Below are 19734 nucleotides of genomic sequence, written 5' to 3' on the forward strand. Positions count from 1 at the left end.
CAAAGATGACAATTCAATGACAGTGAACCTTTATTCTCCATGATACAAAAGGTACATACAAATAAAATAAAAAGGGATTTAGCAAAAGTATTTTTAGACATATTTTACAAAAACATTTTTTTTTTTACACAACCATAACAGCCGATTCCCCCCGTCCAAAATAATCCTTATGGTCTTTAGAGGCTTTGAAGTTTGCTGTGAGGAAAAATAAAGAATATTTAGATCAGCAAAGAGAAATGAAGACTGACATGAAAACCAAGTTGACTCTCAATATACTATAGTTACCATACTGCCAGTAAAGCAATGATTAGCACCAAGTGAATTATGTGTAGAGCATGCATAAACAAAGAGTAAAAAACATTTCTCACCTGTCCTCAACGGTCCTGTTGGATGGGTAATATACCTTAAAAGTGAAGCCACTTTTTGGGAAAGAGCCCTGCAAGAACAAAATGACGATATATATAAAAAATATTTTTAAAATCTTAAATTAAGAATATAAGATCTCATCATAATATAGTTCGAAACCCAAGACCAACATCTCATACCGAGTCTCATAATAAAACAAAATGGTGGAAATCTAGGAATAAGCGTAACGTACCGGGTTGATGCAGAGGCAGTCTGTGTTGGAGATGTTGAAAGGGTCATATTTGTCCGCAAAGATGATGACATCAGGCACGGGGTAAACCCGTAAAGCATAGTCATAGGCCCAGAACACTGGACTGACATACAGCGGCAGGGGAGTCAGGTGGCCCTGAGACAAGATGGTCTTCACAAACTGGAGAAAGAGAGTTTATTGGTGATTGTCAGACATTTTCATGTCATTATCATCCATGAATAATAAATTCAACTACAAGACAAATATTCACGCAAAGCGCCTCAGAGTAGGACTGCTGATCTAGGTGTGTGTGGGGTGATCCGCTTTGTGAATACGGGCCAAACTAACTAGCTATGTTTATATAATGTACAGTACCAGTCAACATTTTGGACAAATCTACTCATTCAAGAGCTTTGCTTGATTTTTACTATTTTCTACATTGTAGAATAATAGTGAAGACATCAACACTATGAAATAACACATATGGAATCATGTAGTAAACAAAAAGTGTTAAATTAAATAGATTTTAGATTCTTCAAAGTAGCCACCCTTTGCCTTGACATATTTGCATACTCTTGGCATTCTCTCAACCAGCATCACCGGGAATGCTTTTCCAACAGTCTTGAAGGAGTTCCCACATATGCGGAGCACCTGTTGGCTGCTTTTCCTTCACTCTGAGGTCCAACTCATCCCAAACCATCTCAATTGGGTAGAGGTCAGGTGATTGTGAAGGACAGGTCATCTGATGCAGCACTCCATCACTCTCCGTCTTGGTCAAATAGCCCTCACACAGCCTAGAAAGAAAACACTCTAAAGTTTCCAAAACTGTCAAAATATTGTCTGTGAGCCTCCCGGGTGGCGCAGTGGTGAAGGGGGCTGTACTGCAGCGCCAGCTGTGCAAACAGAGACTCTGGGTACGCGCCCAGGCTCTGTCGATAACCGGCCGCGACCCGGAGGTCTGTGGGGCGACGCACAATTGGCATAGCGTCGTCCGGGATAGGGAGGGTTTGGCCGGTAGGGATATCATCGCGCACCAGCGACTCCTGTGGCGGGCCGGGCGCAGTGCGTGCTAACCAAGGTTGCCAGGTGCATGGTGTTTCCTCCGACACATTGGTGCGGCTGGCTTCCGGGTTGGATGCGCGCTGTGTTAAGAAGCAGTGCGGCTTGGTTGGGTATCGGAGGACGCATGACTTTCAACCTTTGTCTCTCCCGAGCCCGTACGGGAGTTGTAGCGATGAGACAAGATAGTAGCTACTAACAATTGGATACCACAAAATTGGGGAGAAAAAGGGGGTAAAAATGTATATTAAACTTTTTTTTTTTTTTTTATTTTTTTTTAAAATATATTGTCTGTGAGTATAACAGAACTGATATTGCATTCCTGAGGAAAATCCAATCAGGAAGTGCCTCTTATTTTGAAACCCTTCTGTTCCTATGCATGCCTATCCTCCATTTAAAGGGATATCAACCAGATTCCTTTTTCTCTGGCTTCCCGAAGGTGTCAACAGTCGTTAGACATAGTTTCAGGCTTTTAATTTTAAAAATGAGCGAGAAAGATCACTTTGTGTAAGTGGATAGGTGGGGGCTCTCAGAGTGAGTTTTGCACAACAGAGTAAAGCAGCCATTGTTTCTCCCTGTCCTATTGAAAAACCTACACTCCCGGTTGATATATTATCGAATATCTATTTTAAAAACAACCTGAGGAATGATTATAAAAAACGTTTGACATGTTTCTGTGGACATTATGGATATTATTTGGAATTTTCGTCTGCGTTGTCGTGACCTCTCTTTCCTGTGGATTTCTGAAGATAACGCGACAAACAAGCTGAGGTATTTTGGATATAAAAATAATCTTTATGGAACGAAAGGAACATTTGTTGTGTAACTGGGAGTCTCGTAAGTGAAGACTGTGTGTTTTGCAATATTTCACTTGTGATTTCATGAACATGAATAGTTTTTGTCATATTATTTGACTGTGGCGCTATCCAAATCAGCGGTTGCTGATGACAATTATCCCGCTCAAGGGATGGGTAGCGTCAAGAAGTTAAGGAGGAAAGAAATCTCACAAATTAACAAGACACACCTGTTAATTGAAATGCATTCCAGGTGACTACCTCATGAAGCTGGTTGAGAGAATGCCAAGTGTGCGAGGCTGTCATCAAAGCAAAGGGTGGCTACTTTGAAGAATCTCAAATAAAATATGTTAAACACTTTTTTGGTTACTACATGATTCCATGTGTTCTTTCATAGTTTTGATGTCTTCACTATTATTCTACAATGTAGAAAATAGTAAAAATAAAGAAAATCCCTGGAATAAGTAGTTGTACCCAAACCTTTGACTGGTACTGTAGGTAATTGTACTAGTATATGTTGGGTATGTCATAACTGAGAAGCTAAGACTCACATGGTTTGGAATGTCGAGGTTGCTGCTAGGCAGTCGGACACAATTTCTGCACATCTTGTTCACCAGGTCTTCTCTGATGACAACAATCTCCTGGCTGCAGTACTGGATTCTGACATAGGAACATTTGATTCACAGGTCGTGAGATGTTAAAAGACTACATGCAATGACAAAACCTGTGAAAACTAACTGTCAAAGAATGGTCCAATTGTTATCACAGAAAGTTGGTGGCACCTTAACGGTGGAGGACGGTCTTGTGGTAATGGCTGGGGTAGAATATTTGGAATGGTATTAAGTACATCAAACACATGGTTTTAATGCGTTCGATGCCATTCCATTTGCTCCGTTCCAGACATTATTATGAGCCGTCCTCCCCTCAGCAGCCTTGACTGTTTGTTATAATGAGCAAATGGAACCAAATGTTTTTGACAACAATGTTGGGCTTCGTTGCCAAAATCCAAACTTTTATCCACTTCCCCAGAGTCAGATGAACTGGATACCATTTTTATGTCTCTCTGATTTTAAACATGCGGAGATGGGAGAACCTTCCAGGTGGACAACCATCTCTGCAGCACTCCACCAATGAGACCTTTAGGCTAGAGTGGCCAGATGGAAGCCACTCCTCAGTAAATGGCACATGACAGCCCACTTAAGAATTCGCCAAAAGGCACCTGAAGGACTCTGACCATGAGAAACAAGATTCTCTGGCCTGATGAAACCAAGATTGAACTCTTTGGCCTGAATGCCAAGTGTCAGGTCTGGAGGAAACCTGGCACCAGCCCTACGGTGAAGCATGGTGGTGGCAGCATCATGCTGTGGGGATGTTTTCAGTGGCAGGGACTGGGAGACTAGTCAGGATCGAGGGAAATATGAACGGAGCAAAGTACAGAGAGATCCCTGATGAAAACCTGCTCCAGAGCACTCCGGACCTCAGACTGGGGTGAAGGTTCACCTTCCAACAGCACAACGACCCTAAGCACTCAACCAAGACAACGCAGGAGTGGCTTCGGGAAAAGTCTCTGAAGGTCCTTGTGGCCCAGCCAGAGCCCGGACTTGAACCCAATCGAACATCTAGGGAGAGACCTGAAAATAGCTGTACAGCGATGCTCAAGTTCCAACCTAACAGAGCTTGGGAGGATCTTTAGAGAAGAATGGTAGAATGGTAGAAACTCCCCAAATACAGGTGTGCCAAGCTTTTAGCGTCATACCCAAGAACATGCAAGTCTGTAATCGTTGCCAAGGGTAGCTTCAACAAAGCACTGAGTAAAGGGTCTGAATACTTATGTAAATGCGAATTTTTTTATTTTATATATATACATTTGCAAAAAAATCTAAAACTCAGTTTTACTTTGTCATTATGGGGCATTGTTTGAATATTGATAAGGGAAAAAAACTATTTAATCCATTTTACAATAAGGCTGTAACAAAATGTGGATAAAGTCAAGGGGTCTGAATAGTTTCCGAATGCACTGTATATCCCTTTAATACAGCTCAAGAGACATCCCTTTAATACAGCTCAAGAGACAAATTCCTCAAAATATAATAAATCAACAAATATTATATTTCCAAGTTGATTCACAACCGGCCGTGATTGGGAGTCCCTTCGGGCGGCGCACAATTGGCCTAGCATCGTCTGGGTTTGCCCATGGTAAATAAGAGTCATTGTAAGAATTTGTTCTTAACTGACCTGCCTAGTTAAATAAAGGTTAAATACATTTAAAAATACATATATTTCAGTCACCTGCATGGGTTGGTAGTGAACACAGAGAATGGCACCCTCTGTCTGAACTCCTCAGTGATGTGGTCTGCCAATGGGGGCCTGAGGACACAAGTATTTATATAAAGTACAGTACATCAGAGGACTACAGTCAAATCATGAGCAACACAACAGAGGAATAACAGGTCTCTTGTTTTTCAACTCTCACCTGGGTAGAATTGTACTCGGACCAGGGTCTTCAGGACCGGGGACGAACACGAAGCGACTACTGCAGTTTTGAAAGGGTGCATTCAGTTAGACAAGTAAACACAACAATTTCCCGTAGAAGACCCACAATGCAGCATGGTGAATATTTCCCAAACAGTTTGTCGCCCTGGATGCAACAATATAGTACTGTTGAAATTGTTTCCTGGAATATCAGACTTTTAGGTTAACCAAGTGGTTTTCCTCCCTCACACGTTACCTGTTGTGGATGCTGGGATATTCACAGATTGCATCGGCAAGAACTTTCAACGACTCTGGGGGGGGAGAAAATACTTCAATTGTGTGTACTAATGCTTCTGTCATAACCCATTTGCCAGGTCAGTGTATCTTCACAAGCAGGGCATTACATTTTTTTTAATAATAATTACTCAAAATCTTTCTTACCTTTGAGTGATTTGATTTGTGTTTTTCCATAGGGGGCCGAGGAGAAGTTGCCGCAGAAGATGAAGCAGGTAGGAGGCATGGCTGCGTATCCTACAATGGAAACATGCTAAGGTTGTTTCAGACCATACTATTAAGCAGTAGAGATAGAAATTGAGCACACTGATGGAGACTTCAAAATCTGTCAGAGATGGACATGAAACGCATGACAATAACCATCAATGTCAACATTAATACGACTTGCATAAATGCTCGAGTCAATCAATGAACCCAATTGTATCTAGAAAGCCCTTTTTACATAAACAGTTGTCACAAAGTGCTTTACAGTAACCTGGTAAATACGAGCTCCTCTTCTGTCAGTGACGTTATGGGTGGAACGAACCTGAGAACATAAGGTGGATCTTCTCCAGCACCTCCACGCTGTCCAGCCACACGTCGGAGACCACCACAAACATGGCGTCCTCGTTCTCTTCCTCCAGCTGCTTTAGCTTGGCTGAGGCCTTCACCGACGTGGTGGACGGCCCACCGAAGAAGTTCACGTTACCGTAGTAGGCCCTAAAAACCAGAGTACATGCTCATCCACTGTTTTTTTACATTTATTTGTATATATATATATATATATATATATATATATATATATATATATATATATATATATATATATATATATATATATATACACACACACACATACACACACACAGGGGAAAGGAAAATATATGTTTAAATGCCAACTGTAGAGTTAAAAACAATACATTGGAATTTAAAATAACTTTCGCCCTTCTCAGTAGGCCTACTGATTTTCAGAAGAGCAGACATTATGTAGGTAATGTGCATTTCTAAATGAAGACAACACTGATAGGTCAGCAACATTGTAATCTATTGACCTTGTGGTGGATGATGGCTCAGTCGGCGGGAATCCAAATGCGTTGACATGGAAGACTGAGTCCTCATACCAGCCTATGGGGGGAAAGAGGACCGGACTACTAAGTCATTGCATAACACAATAAGGTACATCTCCTTCGATGTCCATTAATGTGGATGAAGAAGATAAATTATTTTACCTTCTGCCAAAACAAAGCAGGACTCTGTGTAAAGTCCACTGTGGAACTGGTGAGGACAAGGTTAAAGAAAACATGCATGATCTGAAATACAATCAACATTGACGAAATTCAAGATTTTAATTGGCCCCTTGAATTATGTAAGAACATTTGTAGCATTCGCTCTCCATCACCATCCCCACCAGTGAAAGGATATTGCCTTTGAGAGGTTCAGCTGTACTGTACCACTGGGGTCTTCCAGATAGAATTTCCCCTGAAAAAAAAAAAAAAAACATTCCAGGTGAAGCTGGTTGAGAGATGGCCAAGAGTGTGCAAAACTGTCATCAAGGCAAAAGGTGGCTACTTTGAAGAATCTCAAATATATTTAGATTTGTTTAACACTTTTTTGTTTACTGCATGATTCCTTATGTGTTATTTCATAGTTTTGATGTCCTCACAAATATTCTACAATGTAGAAAATAGTAAAAATAAAGAAAAACCCTGGAATGAGTGGGTGTGTCCAAACTTTTGACTGGCACTGTATATCTATAGATATTACTATATTTTCCAATTTAAAAGTAATTAACATGAATTTTAGCTGCTCACCTCTTTAAGCTGTGTGACCATCCCCAAAACAATGACCTCTCCTAGTTTAGCCGTACTACCTAAAAGTGCTTCAACAGTCTGAAGCTGAAAACAAGAACAGAGCAAGATCAGGGTCAACATGAGAACATCCTCTTAGCTTATGTCAAATCCATTAAACACGTTTAAGTGTGTTTTAGGTTATGACCGAGTTATTACCTGAAATTTGTTTCTGCCTTCTTCTGCTGCTGCCCCTATTACAGGTGGGGTGAAGAGTTCGTGCCGATGTGTACGCTACAGAAACGGGGTAACTGTCAATGTGGATCAGGGTACACCTTTATTTATCACGGATTTAACTTTTCATTTATTTAAGTGGATTGGGAACACATTCTCTTTTCAACGACCTCACAGAGAGCAGCGTCTCAGGAAATAAACATTTTTAAATATCATTTTTAAAAGTTAATATTCTGTTAACCCATACCCAAATAATGTTGATGACTCTTCCTACACTCATATGTGGCCAAAGCATAAATTTGAGAGAAAAAAAACCACTTAAAAAACCCCACCTCAAACTTGCACCTCAAACAGACTCTTTAAAAAATTGCTTGCTATTTCCTCATAAATGATGATGTCATCCTCCTGAGGAAGATGAGCTGGCCAATCAGCGGTCTGTTCTCGTGAACATTTTTAATGACCACTATACCCCCACACCATTCCAACACAGAAAATATGCTTTTTAACATACTGTTCTTAATTACATTTTTTTTTAAGGAAAACTTTTTCACTCATATTGTAATTACATATAGGTAATATTATGTCAGAGAAGTCTGGAAACACTGTACAGATGCTTTAAGGCAACTCATCAAACTATGGCAAGATCATCAAACTATGATGGATTCAGAGGGAAAAGAAATGTAGCCTACTGACCTGCTGTAGGAGTGTGTAGCGTTCCCTAAAGAGCTCTGCCTTGTCCCTGGCTGAGCCACAGAGACTTGGAACAGAGTGGGTGGTCATGTTGAGGCTAGGTGAAGAACAAACAACGGTTTCACTGATGGGTTTCTTCATATGTTGGTTTCAATAGAAAGATAATTTATTCTAGAGTGTTTCTGATAAAACATGTGAACCATGTAGACTAGATGTGGTCAACCTATAGTAGTAGTAGTTTTATTACCTTGCATGTTGCCAGTACTTGGCAGCTAAAAGCTGAATCAAGTACACAGCACATACAAGTAATTAAACAAGTAAACAAACAGTAAAGCATCAGGAAGTCAAGGTTTATGCATTCATACTTACGGTACAAACTTCTTCCTCTCTGTGCTGTAGATATATCTTGGCACGTCAAAAGCGCCAATTATGTTGAAAACATTATCTCTGAAAATAATTAAATAGTTCACACGAATAAGTCAAATTTGAGGATGACTATCTAGAGAATGTGTATGAAATTGGTTATTGTGAGACTGACACCTTCCTCAACTTACATGGTTTCATCACATGACTGGCTGCAGTCCTGCACAGCAGTCTCCACCACAGCCAGCTCAATCATACTGGAGGACACTGTCCAGGAGAAGAGGAATAGCTACATCATTCACAAGCATAGAATATTCTGAAATACATTTTTTGAGGCAACAGGTAGCCTAGTGGTTAGAGCATTGGACTAGTAACCGAAAGGTTGCAAGATCGAATCCCCGAGCTGACATGGTAAAAATCTGTCGTTCTGCCTCTGACCAAGGCAGTTAACATACTGTTCCTAGGCTGTCATTGAAAATAAGAATTTGTTCTTAACTGACTTGCCTAGTTAAATAAAAGGTCACATAAAAAAATAGCCAACACAACTGACTGTTTTGAGTTTTGTACATCATTTTAGTAGCTTGTTATGATCGAAGAAGACGTACATGGCTGCTTCTCCACAGCATCCATGACCCTCTCGATGACATCATCCAGTTCAAGCTCATCGACAGACTCCAACACCTCCACTAGGTACCTGCTGGCTTCCCTGGAGGACAACAACAACACAACGAACACATCTGAGGGGTATACTACAAAGCTGGATCAAGGAGTTAGCCAGCTAACTTGTCTGAATATTCTGAAATAACTGTTTTAGTTAAGATATGCTTGAAATGGGCATGGTCTAATTGACTTAACAACCAAACACATATCTATGTTTAGCTAACTTTCAAATCAATTGTTATTTCTGGTTGTTTATCAAAGTTTGCTGGCTAACTCATTGATGCTGCTTTGTAGTATACCTCTGACTGCCAGACATCAATCCCATCATTCCTATTAAAAACATACAACATTTGCATTAGTTTCTATAGATTAATTGCTTAAATATGCATAGCATACTACTAAAATGTCTAGCTAGCTGTCCATGTAATTTACTGTAGCTAAGCTAACCTTAGCCTCCTAGTTTCTTTCTTGGTATCACTGACACAACAAGACAGATTTAGCTACTAACTAGTAATACAGCCATTACATTTACTGTAAACCAAATATTATGTCAAGAACAACATGATTGACAAATGACAGCGTACGGTCGAAGCATAAGTCCCCTCATCTTGAAACCAGCAGATACTTTCGTCTTCACTCTGCGAACCTCCATGTTCAATCTTTCTTCAACAATCAACATTTGGCGCTAAATACTAACTTCCGCCTATATGTTTCGTCACTTCCTTCAAAGCAAAGATTCTACACAAGCCTCACTACCGCACGATTCTGCCGATATTTGCTGTTTGAAGTCAGCTGAGGTTTTCAAAACAGTGGGTATTCTCAAAAACACATGGATAAAGCAGCCAGACATGTAAGTAGCTATTACCCAGATTATTACTTATCATTGCATGATCAATTGGCATGGTTATTAATGTATATCAGTCTTGTCACATGTTTATTTATCATATCGCAATATTATTCTAAAATGTTTACCGCACGTAATTTTATTGGTGTAAAAACTAATACAGAATAGAACAACAATTCTTAGTAGGTCAGGTTGAAGGATAGGTCATAAGTGTCCAATGAGACAACCTGCCCTGAAGCCTATCAGGGCAAGAAAAACTTGTTTTCTCCAAGAAGCTGTTGGAAAACATCCTCTTAAGCGACGGACGAGAGAAACTTAATTAATAAATAAATATTAATTAATAAATTGATGTAATACAAAAGTTTGGATCCTTGGAAAACTACATTCTAAACATAAAAAAAATAAATCTAATCTACCCATGAAAAAAATAATATGCAAAAATGTACTCAAAGATTGCACTGAAACCAACATATCATTAGATGGCAGACTTTGTAAACACTACAGGTCATAATTTGTAAACTCTGCATCGCATGTCAGAGGTGTTAGGCCTACTACATAGTTACTAAAATGTTATTATATTGACACAGTGGAATATTGGTATTTAGAGAGTTTTTGAATTGTGTTAAAATTCTAGACATTTAGGGAGCGTTTGTAAATTCACTCCGTAGTGTCAGTGTACCCAGTGTGCGCTCTGAGCATTCGTAAATTCATAGTGTTGTCAGATATCTACTCCGATTTCAGAGCACTCTCGTCTGTGTGTGTCAGAGTGCAGAATAACATTTTTTTTTATTTCACCTTTATTTAACCAGGTAGGCAAGTTGAGAACAAGTTCTCATTTACAACTGCGACCTGGCCAAGATAAAGCAAAGCAGTTCGACACATATAACAACACAGAGTTACACATGGAGTAAAACAAACATACAGTCAATAATACAGTAGAAAAATAAGTCTATATACAATGTGAGCAAATGAGGTGAGATAAGGGAAGTAAAGGCAATAAATAGGCCATGGTGGCAAAGTAAATCAAATATAGCAATTAAACACTGGCATGGTAGATTTAACAGTAGATGAGTGTGCAAAGTAGAAATACTGGGGTGCAAAGGAGCTAAATAAATACAGTAGGGAAAGAGGTAGTTGTTTGGGCTATTTATAGATTGGCTATGTACAGGTGCAGCGATGTGTGAGCTGCTCTGACAGCTGGTGCTTAAAGCTAGTGAGGGAGATGTGTTTCCAGTTTCAGAGATTTTTGTAGTTTGTTCCAGTCATTGGCAGCAGAGAACTGGAAGGAGAGGCGGCCAAAAGAGGAATTGGCTTTGGGGGTGACAAGTGAGATATACCTGCAGGAACGCGTGCTACGGGTGGGTGCAGCTATGGTGACCAGCAAGCAGAGATAAGGCGGGACTTTACCTAGCAGGGTCTTGTAGATGACCTGGAGCCAGTGGGTTTGGCGACGAGTATGAAGCGAGGGCCAGCCAACGAGAGCGTACAGGTCACAGTGGTGGGTAGTATATGGGGCTTTGGTGACAAAACGGATGGCACTGTGATAGACTGCATCCAATTTGTTGAGTAGGGTGTTGGAGGCTATTTTGTAAATGACATCACCGAAGTCTAGGATCGGTAAGATGGTCAGTTTGACGAGGGTATATTTGGCTGCACGAGTGAAGGATGCTTTGTTGTGAAATAGGAGGCCGATTCTAGATTTAACTTTGGATTGGATATGTTTAATGTGAGTCTGGAAGGAGAGTTTACAGTCTAACCAGACACTTATGTATTTGTAGCTGTCCACATATTCAAAGTCAGAACCGTGCAGAGTAGTGATGCTGCTGGACGGGTGGGCAGGTGCAGGCAGCGAACCAAACATCGGCCCCTCCCAAAAAACACAATTCAATTGTTGCCATAACACAGTTAGAGTCACTAACCCTCGTGATAACATGAAAACACTAACCAACTCTGCTAGGGCGAGCAAGAGTCAAATGGTCAGAGTGAGGTGTTCTCTCATATGTCTGGAAGTAGCTTGCAAGCTAGCCAACGTTAGGCAGATAGCTTGGGTGCTTTACTGCCGTCGTGAGGTCAGAGCGCACGGATCAACCCTAATTACTCCTCGGCCAGAGCGTCCATTGTGCGCTCTGAATTTACGAACGGACAATCTGATAACGCTCTGAATTTACTAACGCCCAGAGCACACTCTGGCACTCCAGATTGAATTTACGAACAAACCCGACAGTCAACCCACCCACGCCAACTGCATAAAGAGTTGGCTATGGTGCTAGGTAGCTACTTCCAGACATAAATGAGAAAACATCTAATTCTGAACATTTTACTCGCCCAGACAGAGCTGGCATAGCTTCTTGAGTGTTGTGTCATGTTATCAAGAGGATTAATGACTGTAACTGAGTTACTGACAACAATTTAATTAAAACAATTCATCGATGTTTACTTACACCTGTCACAACAACCAAGTTTAGGGCGTTCGTAAATTCCTCAATTATTCTGTGCTCTGGCACTCAAACTAGAGCACTCTGAAATCGGAATAGGTTGCTAGGGTGAATTTACGAACATACAATTACACAGCATGGTTTAAATATTCCCCATCTAATGTTAATGGTGAACTAACATGGCTGCTATGTTGTACATAGTCTTGTAGTGTCATGTAAATGCATCATAATGCTAATTCTAGACATTCAGTTCTATTGTATTATTTAAAAACATTTCCCATGTAATGTTAATGGGAGCTAACATGGCTAACATCGAACGTTAAAGTGTCATGTAAATGCATCATGATGCAGAAACCCCATTGGTTCAACTCTCTAAATACATCTGGTTAATGGTATGCTTTATGTGCAATGTGTGTTCTGGAATGATTTAGCTGCAGAACGGAATCCTTCATTTCCCTGTTCTGTTTGTTTATTGTTTGTTTGTTCTCCAATCTGAAGGGAATCGTGTCAAATGTCTGGAGAGGTCCCACCCCCAATGTCAGGCACCTGTGGCTGCTCTTTGAATGGGGACATGTACATATTTGGGGGATGCAATGACAACGGACAGACCAATCAGGTAAACTCATTCAACAGAAAAAGGGTCCCAGAGCATGTATACACAAAGTGTCTCGGAGTAGGAGTACGGATGTATGATTTGTTTTTTCCTTTTAGATCATAATGAATAAGAGTACATGGGCAGGGTGGACCTGATCCTAGTTCAGCACTCCTACTCCGAGACACTTGATGAAAACAAGCCCTGATGGTACAGTACACATTGGCAGGGAAGTGTGAAAATCCTCAATAGTTTACAAAGCCTTATATTGTTTTGTTCACATTTACATGATGAACTGCTCTGTGTTTGCAGCTTTACTGTGTCAACCTCCTGGATGGGAAATATAGCTGGAGAAAAGTCAACCATAAGAGTGGCTCATCTCCCTCACCCAGAGATAAGCGCACTTGTTGGGTTTTCAATGGCAGGTAAACATTCTTTATGTAAATAGAAAGATTGTCAGGGTTCTGATTACACCTTTACTATTATAGGTGGTCTAAATAAATAGTGTGCTGGCCCAGCTAAAGTCTTTCTTACACTTATGGGGGTTCCTAGCTCCCCTGTAATATGAACCCCTTGTGATTGGAAGATGTTTTGGTCTTTCTGTAGTAATAGAAACCCCTTGTGATTGGAAGATATTTTGGTATTTCTGTAGGCTCATCTACTTCGCTGGATATGGTTATAAGCAACTTGATGACATCAGTAACAATAGAAGCTTCCTTATGGATGAGGCATCAAGGGTATTTTTTTTTGCTTTCGTGTGCAATTATGTCCATAGGTATACATTAATTTACTATGAACTTATTGTATGGATTAGTAGTATTGTGCTTTGGAGGTGGATGACATCTATTGGGGATGGAACAATGAAGTTCATATGTTTGACCCAACATGGGCCTGTTGGAGTGAACGACAAACCAGTGTAAGACAGAGGTTAAATTGAGTTTACATATACAGTGGGGAGAACAAGTATTTGATACACTGCCAATTTTGCAGGTTTTCCTACTTACAAAGCATGTAGAGGTCTGTAATTTTTATCATAGGTACACTTCAACTGTGAGAGACGGAATCTAAAATCCAGAAAATCACATTGTATGATTTTTATATAATTAATTAGCATTTTATTGCATGACATAAGTATTTGATCACCTACCAACCAGTAAGAATTCCGTCTCTCACAGACCTGTTTGTCTTTAAGAAGCCCTCCTGTTCTTCGCTCATTACCTGTATTAACTGCACCTGTTTGAACTCGTTACCTGTCAAAAAAGACACCTATCCACACACTCAATCAAACAGACTCCAACCTCTCCACAATGGCCAAGACCAGAGAGCTGTGTAAGGACATCAGGGCTAACAACCTCCTTCCCTCAGTAAGAGCATTGAAGATGGGTCGTGGCTGGGTCTTCCAGCATGACAACGACCCGAAACACACAGTCAGGGCAACTAAGGGGTGGCTCCGTAAGAAGCATCTCAAGGTCCTGGAGTTGCCTAGCCAGTCTCCAGACCTGAACCCAATAGAAAATCTTTGGAGGGAGCTGAAAGTCAGTATTGCCCAGTGACAGTCCCGAAACCTGAAGGATCTGGAGATGGTCTGTATGGAGGAGTGGGCCAAAATCCCTGCTGCAATGTGTGCAAACCTGGTCAAGAACTACAGGAAGTGTATGATCTCTGTTATTGCAAACAAAGGTTTCTGTACCAATTATTAAGTTCTGCTTTTCTGATGTATCAAATACTTATGTTAATTACTTAATCATACAATGTGATTTTCTGGATTTTTGTTTTAGATTCCGTCTCTCACAGTTGAAGTGTACATATGATACAAATTACAGACCTCTACATGCTTTGTAAGTGGGAAAACCTGCAAAATCGGCAGTGTATCAAATACTTGTTCTCCCCACTGTATAATAAAGCAATTAATTTAGTGAATATACAAAAACATGGTGTTGTCATAGCATATGATTAACAGTGTAGCATATAAGGCAAGACACTTAAAATATGATTGTTTCTTTGTGGATATCTAGCTACACTGTAAATATTGTTTTTGTCTACAGTGTTGTGCCCCTGACCCCAGAGCTGCCCATGCAAGTGCAACACTTCGGAACAAAGGATACGTATGTGGAGGCAGAATAAGGGTGAAAAACAATGTATCTCAACACCTCTCTCCGTGGTTGCATTGACACAGACAACCTAAAGTGTCACAATGTGTCATGTTCTGACCTTTATTTCCTTTGTTTTGTATTTATTTAGTATGGTCAGGGCGTGAGTTGGGTGGGCAGACTATGTTTGTTTTTCTATGTTTTGGGGCATTTCTATGTTTCGGCCTAGTATGGTTCTCAATCAGAGGCAGGTGTCATTAGTTGTCTCTGATTGAGAATCATACTTAGGTAGCCTGGGTTGCACTGTTTGTTTGTGGGTGATTGTCTATGTTGATGGCTTGTTTCAGCACAGTCCATATGATTAGCGTCACAGTTGTTATTTTGTTTACTGGTTTTGTATAGTTTTCAGTGTTCACTACTTTCTTTATTAAAGATTTACCATGGACACTTACCACGCCGCATATTGGTCCTCTGATCCTTTTCGCCTCTCCTCTTCAGATGAAGAGGAGGATGACCGTGACACAATGATTCATGAGATTGTGTCTCTCTGCAGAACATTATTGAAACATAAGACTTTTGACTCAAGTTTCTTTTGCGCTGGTCTGGAATAAACTCTTCTGTTTTTCCGTTTTCACTTTTAGGAATCGAGGACAAGTGACATTTATTGTTTAGATCTAGAATCATGGACATGGTCCGAAATGTACTTATTTACTATTCACTCTTTCAAATGCTCAACTTAAAATGGTTACTATTCTGTACTATACTGTTATCACATCACACTTGATTTTTTTTTTAATCTGTTCTTTCAAAATGTGTTTTCCAGAGTACCAGTATCCACTGTGCCAATGGGAAGGTCGTGGCATACCCTAACCGCAATATCTGATAGTGCTTTGTTTCTATTTGGAGGACTGGGTATGGACTGCGAACCAATGAGTCAGTAATTTACCCATTCAGGTTCCCAATCCTACCTCTGTACCTTATGTTCCATGGAAACATGGCATTATTTGGTTTTCTAAAACAAATTATGCATCTCTAGGCGATGGCTGGGCATTTGATGTAGAGACAAAGAAATGGAGAGAGCTTGAGCATCCATACATGAACAAACCAAGGTAGTGTATGTGCTAGTTGTTAGCAGAAAGTGTTTCATTTTCCAATTTGAGGAATGTACCTAAAATGTGCAAATGGTAAAACTGTTAACACCTTGTCTGAATTATAGGATCTCTATATGTAATTCTATGATATGGGCCTCATTTCCCAGAGCTTTCATAGCGTTAGTGTCATTCTTACGATTCACATTCTTACGATGTGTCATTCTTACGATTCACATTCTTACGATGTGTCATTCTTACGATTCACATTCTTACGATGTGTCATTCTTACGATTCACATTCTTACGATTCACATTCTTACGATGTGTCATTTTCACGATTCACATTCTTACAATGTGTCTTTAGTAGTGAAAGTGTTTCCTAGAGCCTTCGCTAGTAACGTGGCCGTTAAAAACCTTTTGCACATCGACTGATCCAGGCTGGGTGGGCTTTACTTGTCTCATCGCGCTCTAGCGACTCCTTGCAGCGGGCTGGGCACCTGCAGACTGACCTTTATTGTCAGTTGAACAGTGTTTACTCTGACACATTGGTGCGGCTGGCTTCTGGGTTAAGCCAGCGGGTGGTAAGAAGTGTGGTTTGTCGAGTCATGTTTTGGAGGACGCATTACTCGACCTTCGCCTCCCGAGCCCGTTGGGGAGTTGCAGCGATGAGACATGATCGAACTTGGGGGGTAAAAGGGGCGGTAAAATATATAAATAACTTCGGCGTGCTCATAATGGATATTTTTTTATATATTTTTTATTTTAAAGCAGACATAGGTGCCCTTCTTTCCAAAACATTGAAAAACCTCCCTGATGTTTGTGGTTGAATCTGTGTTTGAAATTCACTTCTCGACTGAAGAACCTTACAGATAATTGTATGTGTGGGGTACAGAGATGAAGTAGTCATTCAAAAAAACAATGTGACTTGTTAATTAATTAAACGTTTACTCCTGAACTTATTTAGGCTTGCCATAACATAGGGGTTGAATTCTTATTGACTCAAGACATTTCAGATTCAAATTATTTTTCATTAGTAAAAAAATCCCAATAAATAATTCCACTTTGATATTATGGGGTATTGGGTGTAGGCCAGTGACAAAAACTCTACATTTAATCCATTTTAAATGCAGTAACACAATAAAATGTGGAAAAAGGTCCAAGGGTGTGAATACTTTCTGAAAGCACTGTAGGCCTATAGCCTATACTGTAAGTAAGCCATTTATTTTAATGCAGTCATCTGCAGTTTTCATTTGAAGCATATTCTTATTCATCCTTTGCTTGGTTGTTACAATTGCAAAGACAACGGAGAGGAGGATTAACACTGTTTAGCAGAGATCCTCTGTGTACACAGTGACGCAGGAGGGCAAAAAAAAACGCTTTGGACATACCGACAGTCATTGCGCAAAATAGTATGCAGCATCATCTGGAAATGTATGTAACAAAAGTTCAACATTCACCTTCTGCTACCATTTCTGTCAAGCCATCTACGCATACAGTTTTTGACGCATATGTTCGATAAACCCAACGTATGCACCACACCAAACGCACTGCAACTGCCTCTGCAACGCAGTGCTGCAAGGCATACACAGCGTTTCATTGGAAATTAATGTAATTCTGGTGTACCAAAATGCAAAAACACTGTCAGTGTGTTTGAAGCGTTAGCTGTACTATGAAAGGTCTGAGACAGGCGTCAGATTACAGGCGTTAGATTACGAGCGTTTTCAAGTGCAATGTTAATAACGATGGTTTTAGGAAACAGCTCGGAGATTTAACGATGTTCCTACGAAGATTTGAATGATTAACCTGGCTCTTAAAATCTCCATCTTATTTACTTTCGACCCTCAGGTTGTGGCACATAGCGTGCCAAGGGAAGGACTCTGATGTCATTGTGTTTGGGGGTAGTTGCGACTACATCCTCCTTGTAGACACAGTAAGTAGTATGGAAACAATACAGGGAACGTATCTAATCATTCAATGGTGAAGGTGCATAAAGATTGCGGCCCCCCATGTACTTACGACAAATGCCTTGTTTGCTAAGTTCGCCATATTGTACAATGCTGTCGGTTACTCTTTTTTTTTTACACAGCCATGCAATCTCCATAGACAAACATTGGCAGTAGAATGGCCTTATTGAAGAGCTCAGTGACTTTCAACTTTGCACTGTCATAGGATGCCACCTTTCCAACAAGTCAGTTCATCAAATTTCTGCCCTGCTAGAGCTGCTCTGGTCAACTTTATATGAAGTTATTGTCAAGTGGAAATGTCTAGAAGCAACAACGGCTCAGCCGCGAAGTGATAGGACACACAAGCTCCCAGAACGGGACCACTGAGTGCTGAAGCGCCTAAAAATCGCCTGTCCTCGGTTGCAACACTCACTGCCGAGTTCTGGAAGCAACGTCAGCAGAAAAACTGTTCATTGGAAGCTTCGTGAAATGGGTTTCCATGGTCAAGCAGCTGCATACAAGCCTAATGGCACCATGCGCAAAGCCAAGTGTCGGCTGGAGTGGTGTAAAGCTTGCCGCCGTTGGACTCAAGAGCAGTGGAAAAGAGATCTCTGGAGTGATGAGTCACGCTTCACCATGTGGCAGTCCGACAGAAAAATCAGGGTTTTGCGGATGCCAGGAGAACGCTACCTGCCCCAATGCATAGTGCTAACTGTAAAGTTTGGTGGAGGAATAATGGTTTGGGGATGTTTTCCATGGATTGGGCTAGGACCCTTAGATCCAGCGAAGGGAAATCTTTATGCTACAGCATACAATGAAATTCTGGACAATTCTGTGCTTTCAACTTTGTGGCAAGAATTTGGGGAAGGGCCTTTGCTGTTTCATCATGACAATGTCCTTGTTCACAAAGCGGGGTCCATACAGAAATGGTTTGTCGAGATCGGTGTGGAGGAACTTGACTGGCCTGCACAGAGCCCTGACCTCAACCCCATCGAACACCTTTGGGCCGACTGCGAGCCAGGCTTAATCGCCCAACATCAGTGCCCAACCTCAGTAATCCTCTTGTGGCTGAATGGAAGCAAGTCCCTGCTGCAATGCTCCAACATCTAGTGTAAAGCCTTCCCAGAAGACTGGAGGCTGTTATAGCAAAGCAGGGAACCAACTCCATTTTAATGCCCATGATTTTGGAATGAGATGTTTGACGAGCAAGTGTCCACATACCTTTGGTCATGTAGTGTATCTGAATTCTTCCATCTTTATGCACCTTCGTCATTGGGATGATTTTACCATTTCTGACAGGAAGGAGATTGCCTGGTATTATGTTAAAGCATATATTATTCAAATTCATAAACAGAAAGGGTCCATACAGCATTCATTTATGATGAATTATGGAACATATGGATTATGAGTTATGGAACATATGGATTATGAATTATGGAACATATGGATTATGAGTTATGGAACATATGGATTATGAATTATGGAACATATGGATTATGAGTTATGGAACATATGGATTATGAATGATGGAATATGTGGATTATGAGTTTATGGAACATGAATTATGGAACATATGGAGTATGAATTATGGAACATATAGATTATGAATTATGGAACATATGGAGTATGAATTATGGAACATATGGAACATGAATTATGGAACATATATATTATGAATTATGGAACATATGGAGTATGAATTATGGAACATATGGATTATGAATTATGGAACATATGGATTATGAGTTATGGAACATGAATTATGGAACATATGGAGTATGAATTATGAAACATATAGATTATGAGTTCTGGA

The 19734-nt window shown here is 40.4% G+C and overlaps 2 protein-coding genes across 7 annotated transcripts; one reads left to right on the forward strand and one right to left on the reverse strand.

Moving 5' to 3' along the window:
* Positions 1-10: 10 nt before the first annotated feature.
* On the reverse strand, positions 11-9630 carry pole2 (polymerase (DNA directed), epsilon 2). The gene is made up of 19 exons (XM_021574807.3): positions 9512-9630; positions 8873-8973; positions 8459-8534; positions 8274-8351; positions 7908-8001; positions 7200-7274; positions 7005-7088; positions 6616-6672; positions 6423-6471; positions 6246-6318; positions 5741-5913; positions 5362-5451; positions 5177-5231; positions 4922-4981; positions 4738-4815; positions 3000-3108; positions 599-775; positions 369-436; positions 11-195 (listed from the first exon to the last, which is right to left on the reverse strand). Exons 1-19 carry the CDS (start codon positions 9604-9606, stop codon positions 177-179), a joined length of 1611 nt encoding a protein of 536 aa, XP_021430482.2. The 5' UTR covers positions 9607-9630; the 3' UTR covers positions 11-176.
* On the forward strand, positions 9597-15339 carry LOC110498189 (kelch domain-containing protein 1). 6 transcript variants are annotated; one of them, XM_090211565.1, is made up of 5 exons: positions 9597-9777; positions 12705-12822; positions 13111-13223; positions 13451-13535; positions 14844-15339. In XM_090211565.1, the coding sequence occupies exons 1-5, from the start codon at positions 9635-9637 to the stop codon at positions 14967-14969; spliced, it is 585 nt and encodes a 194-aa protein (XP_090067691.1). In that variant the 5' UTR covers positions 9597-9634; the 3' UTR covers positions 14970-15339. The 6 variants fall into 6 exon arrangements, 3 of the variants coding, with proteins under 3 accessions (XP_090067691.1, XP_090067692.1, XP_021430483.3); XM_090211566.1 differs by lacking the exon at positions 13451-13535 and adding an exon at positions 14577-14636; XR_016489064.1 differs by having other exon boundaries at positions 9645-9777; positions 12918-13223.
* The last annotated feature ends 4395 nt before the right edge of the window (positions 15340-19734 follow it).

Source organism: Oncorhynchus mykiss, chromosome 19, assembly GCF_057628025.1.
Source record: "Oncorhynchus mykiss isolate SJ-2025 chromosome 19, ASM5762802v1, whole genome shotgun sequence".
Taxonomy (NCBI): domain Eukaryota; kingdom Metazoa; phylum Chordata; class Actinopteri; order Salmoniformes; family Salmonidae; genus Oncorhynchus; species Oncorhynchus mykiss.

What these genes read in the sequence shown, in the direction of transcription:
- pole2 (XM_021574807.3), bottom strand. Translation starts at nt 9,606, where the DNA reads ATGTTGATTGTTGAAGAAAGATTGAACATGGAGGTTCGCAGAGTGAAG. An exon ending in CTGCTTTGTTTTGGCAGAAG is followed by an intron (nt 6,319 to 6,422) that starts GTAAAATAATTT and finishes TTCCCCCCATAG; the next exon opens with GCTGGTATGAGGACTCAGTC. An exon ending in GAGCCATCATCCACCACAAG is followed by an intron (nt 5,914 to 6,245) that starts GTCAATAGATTA and finishes TCTGGTTTTTAG; the next exon opens with GGCCTACTACGGTAACGTGA.
- LOC110498189 (XM_090211565.1), top strand. Translation starts at nt 9,635, where the DNA reads ATGTTTCGTCACTTCCTTCAAAGCAAAGATTCTACACAAGCCTCACTA. An exon ending in TGGATAAAGCAGCCAGACAT is followed by an intron (nt 9,778 to 12,704) that starts GTAAGTAGCTAT and finishes TCCAATCTGAAG; the next exon opens with GGAATCGTGTCAAATGTCTG. An exon ending in ACAACGGACAGACCAATCAG is followed by an intron (nt 12,823 to 13,110) that starts GTAAACTCATTC and finishes CTGTGTTTGCAG; the next exon opens with CTTTACTGTGTCAACCTCCT.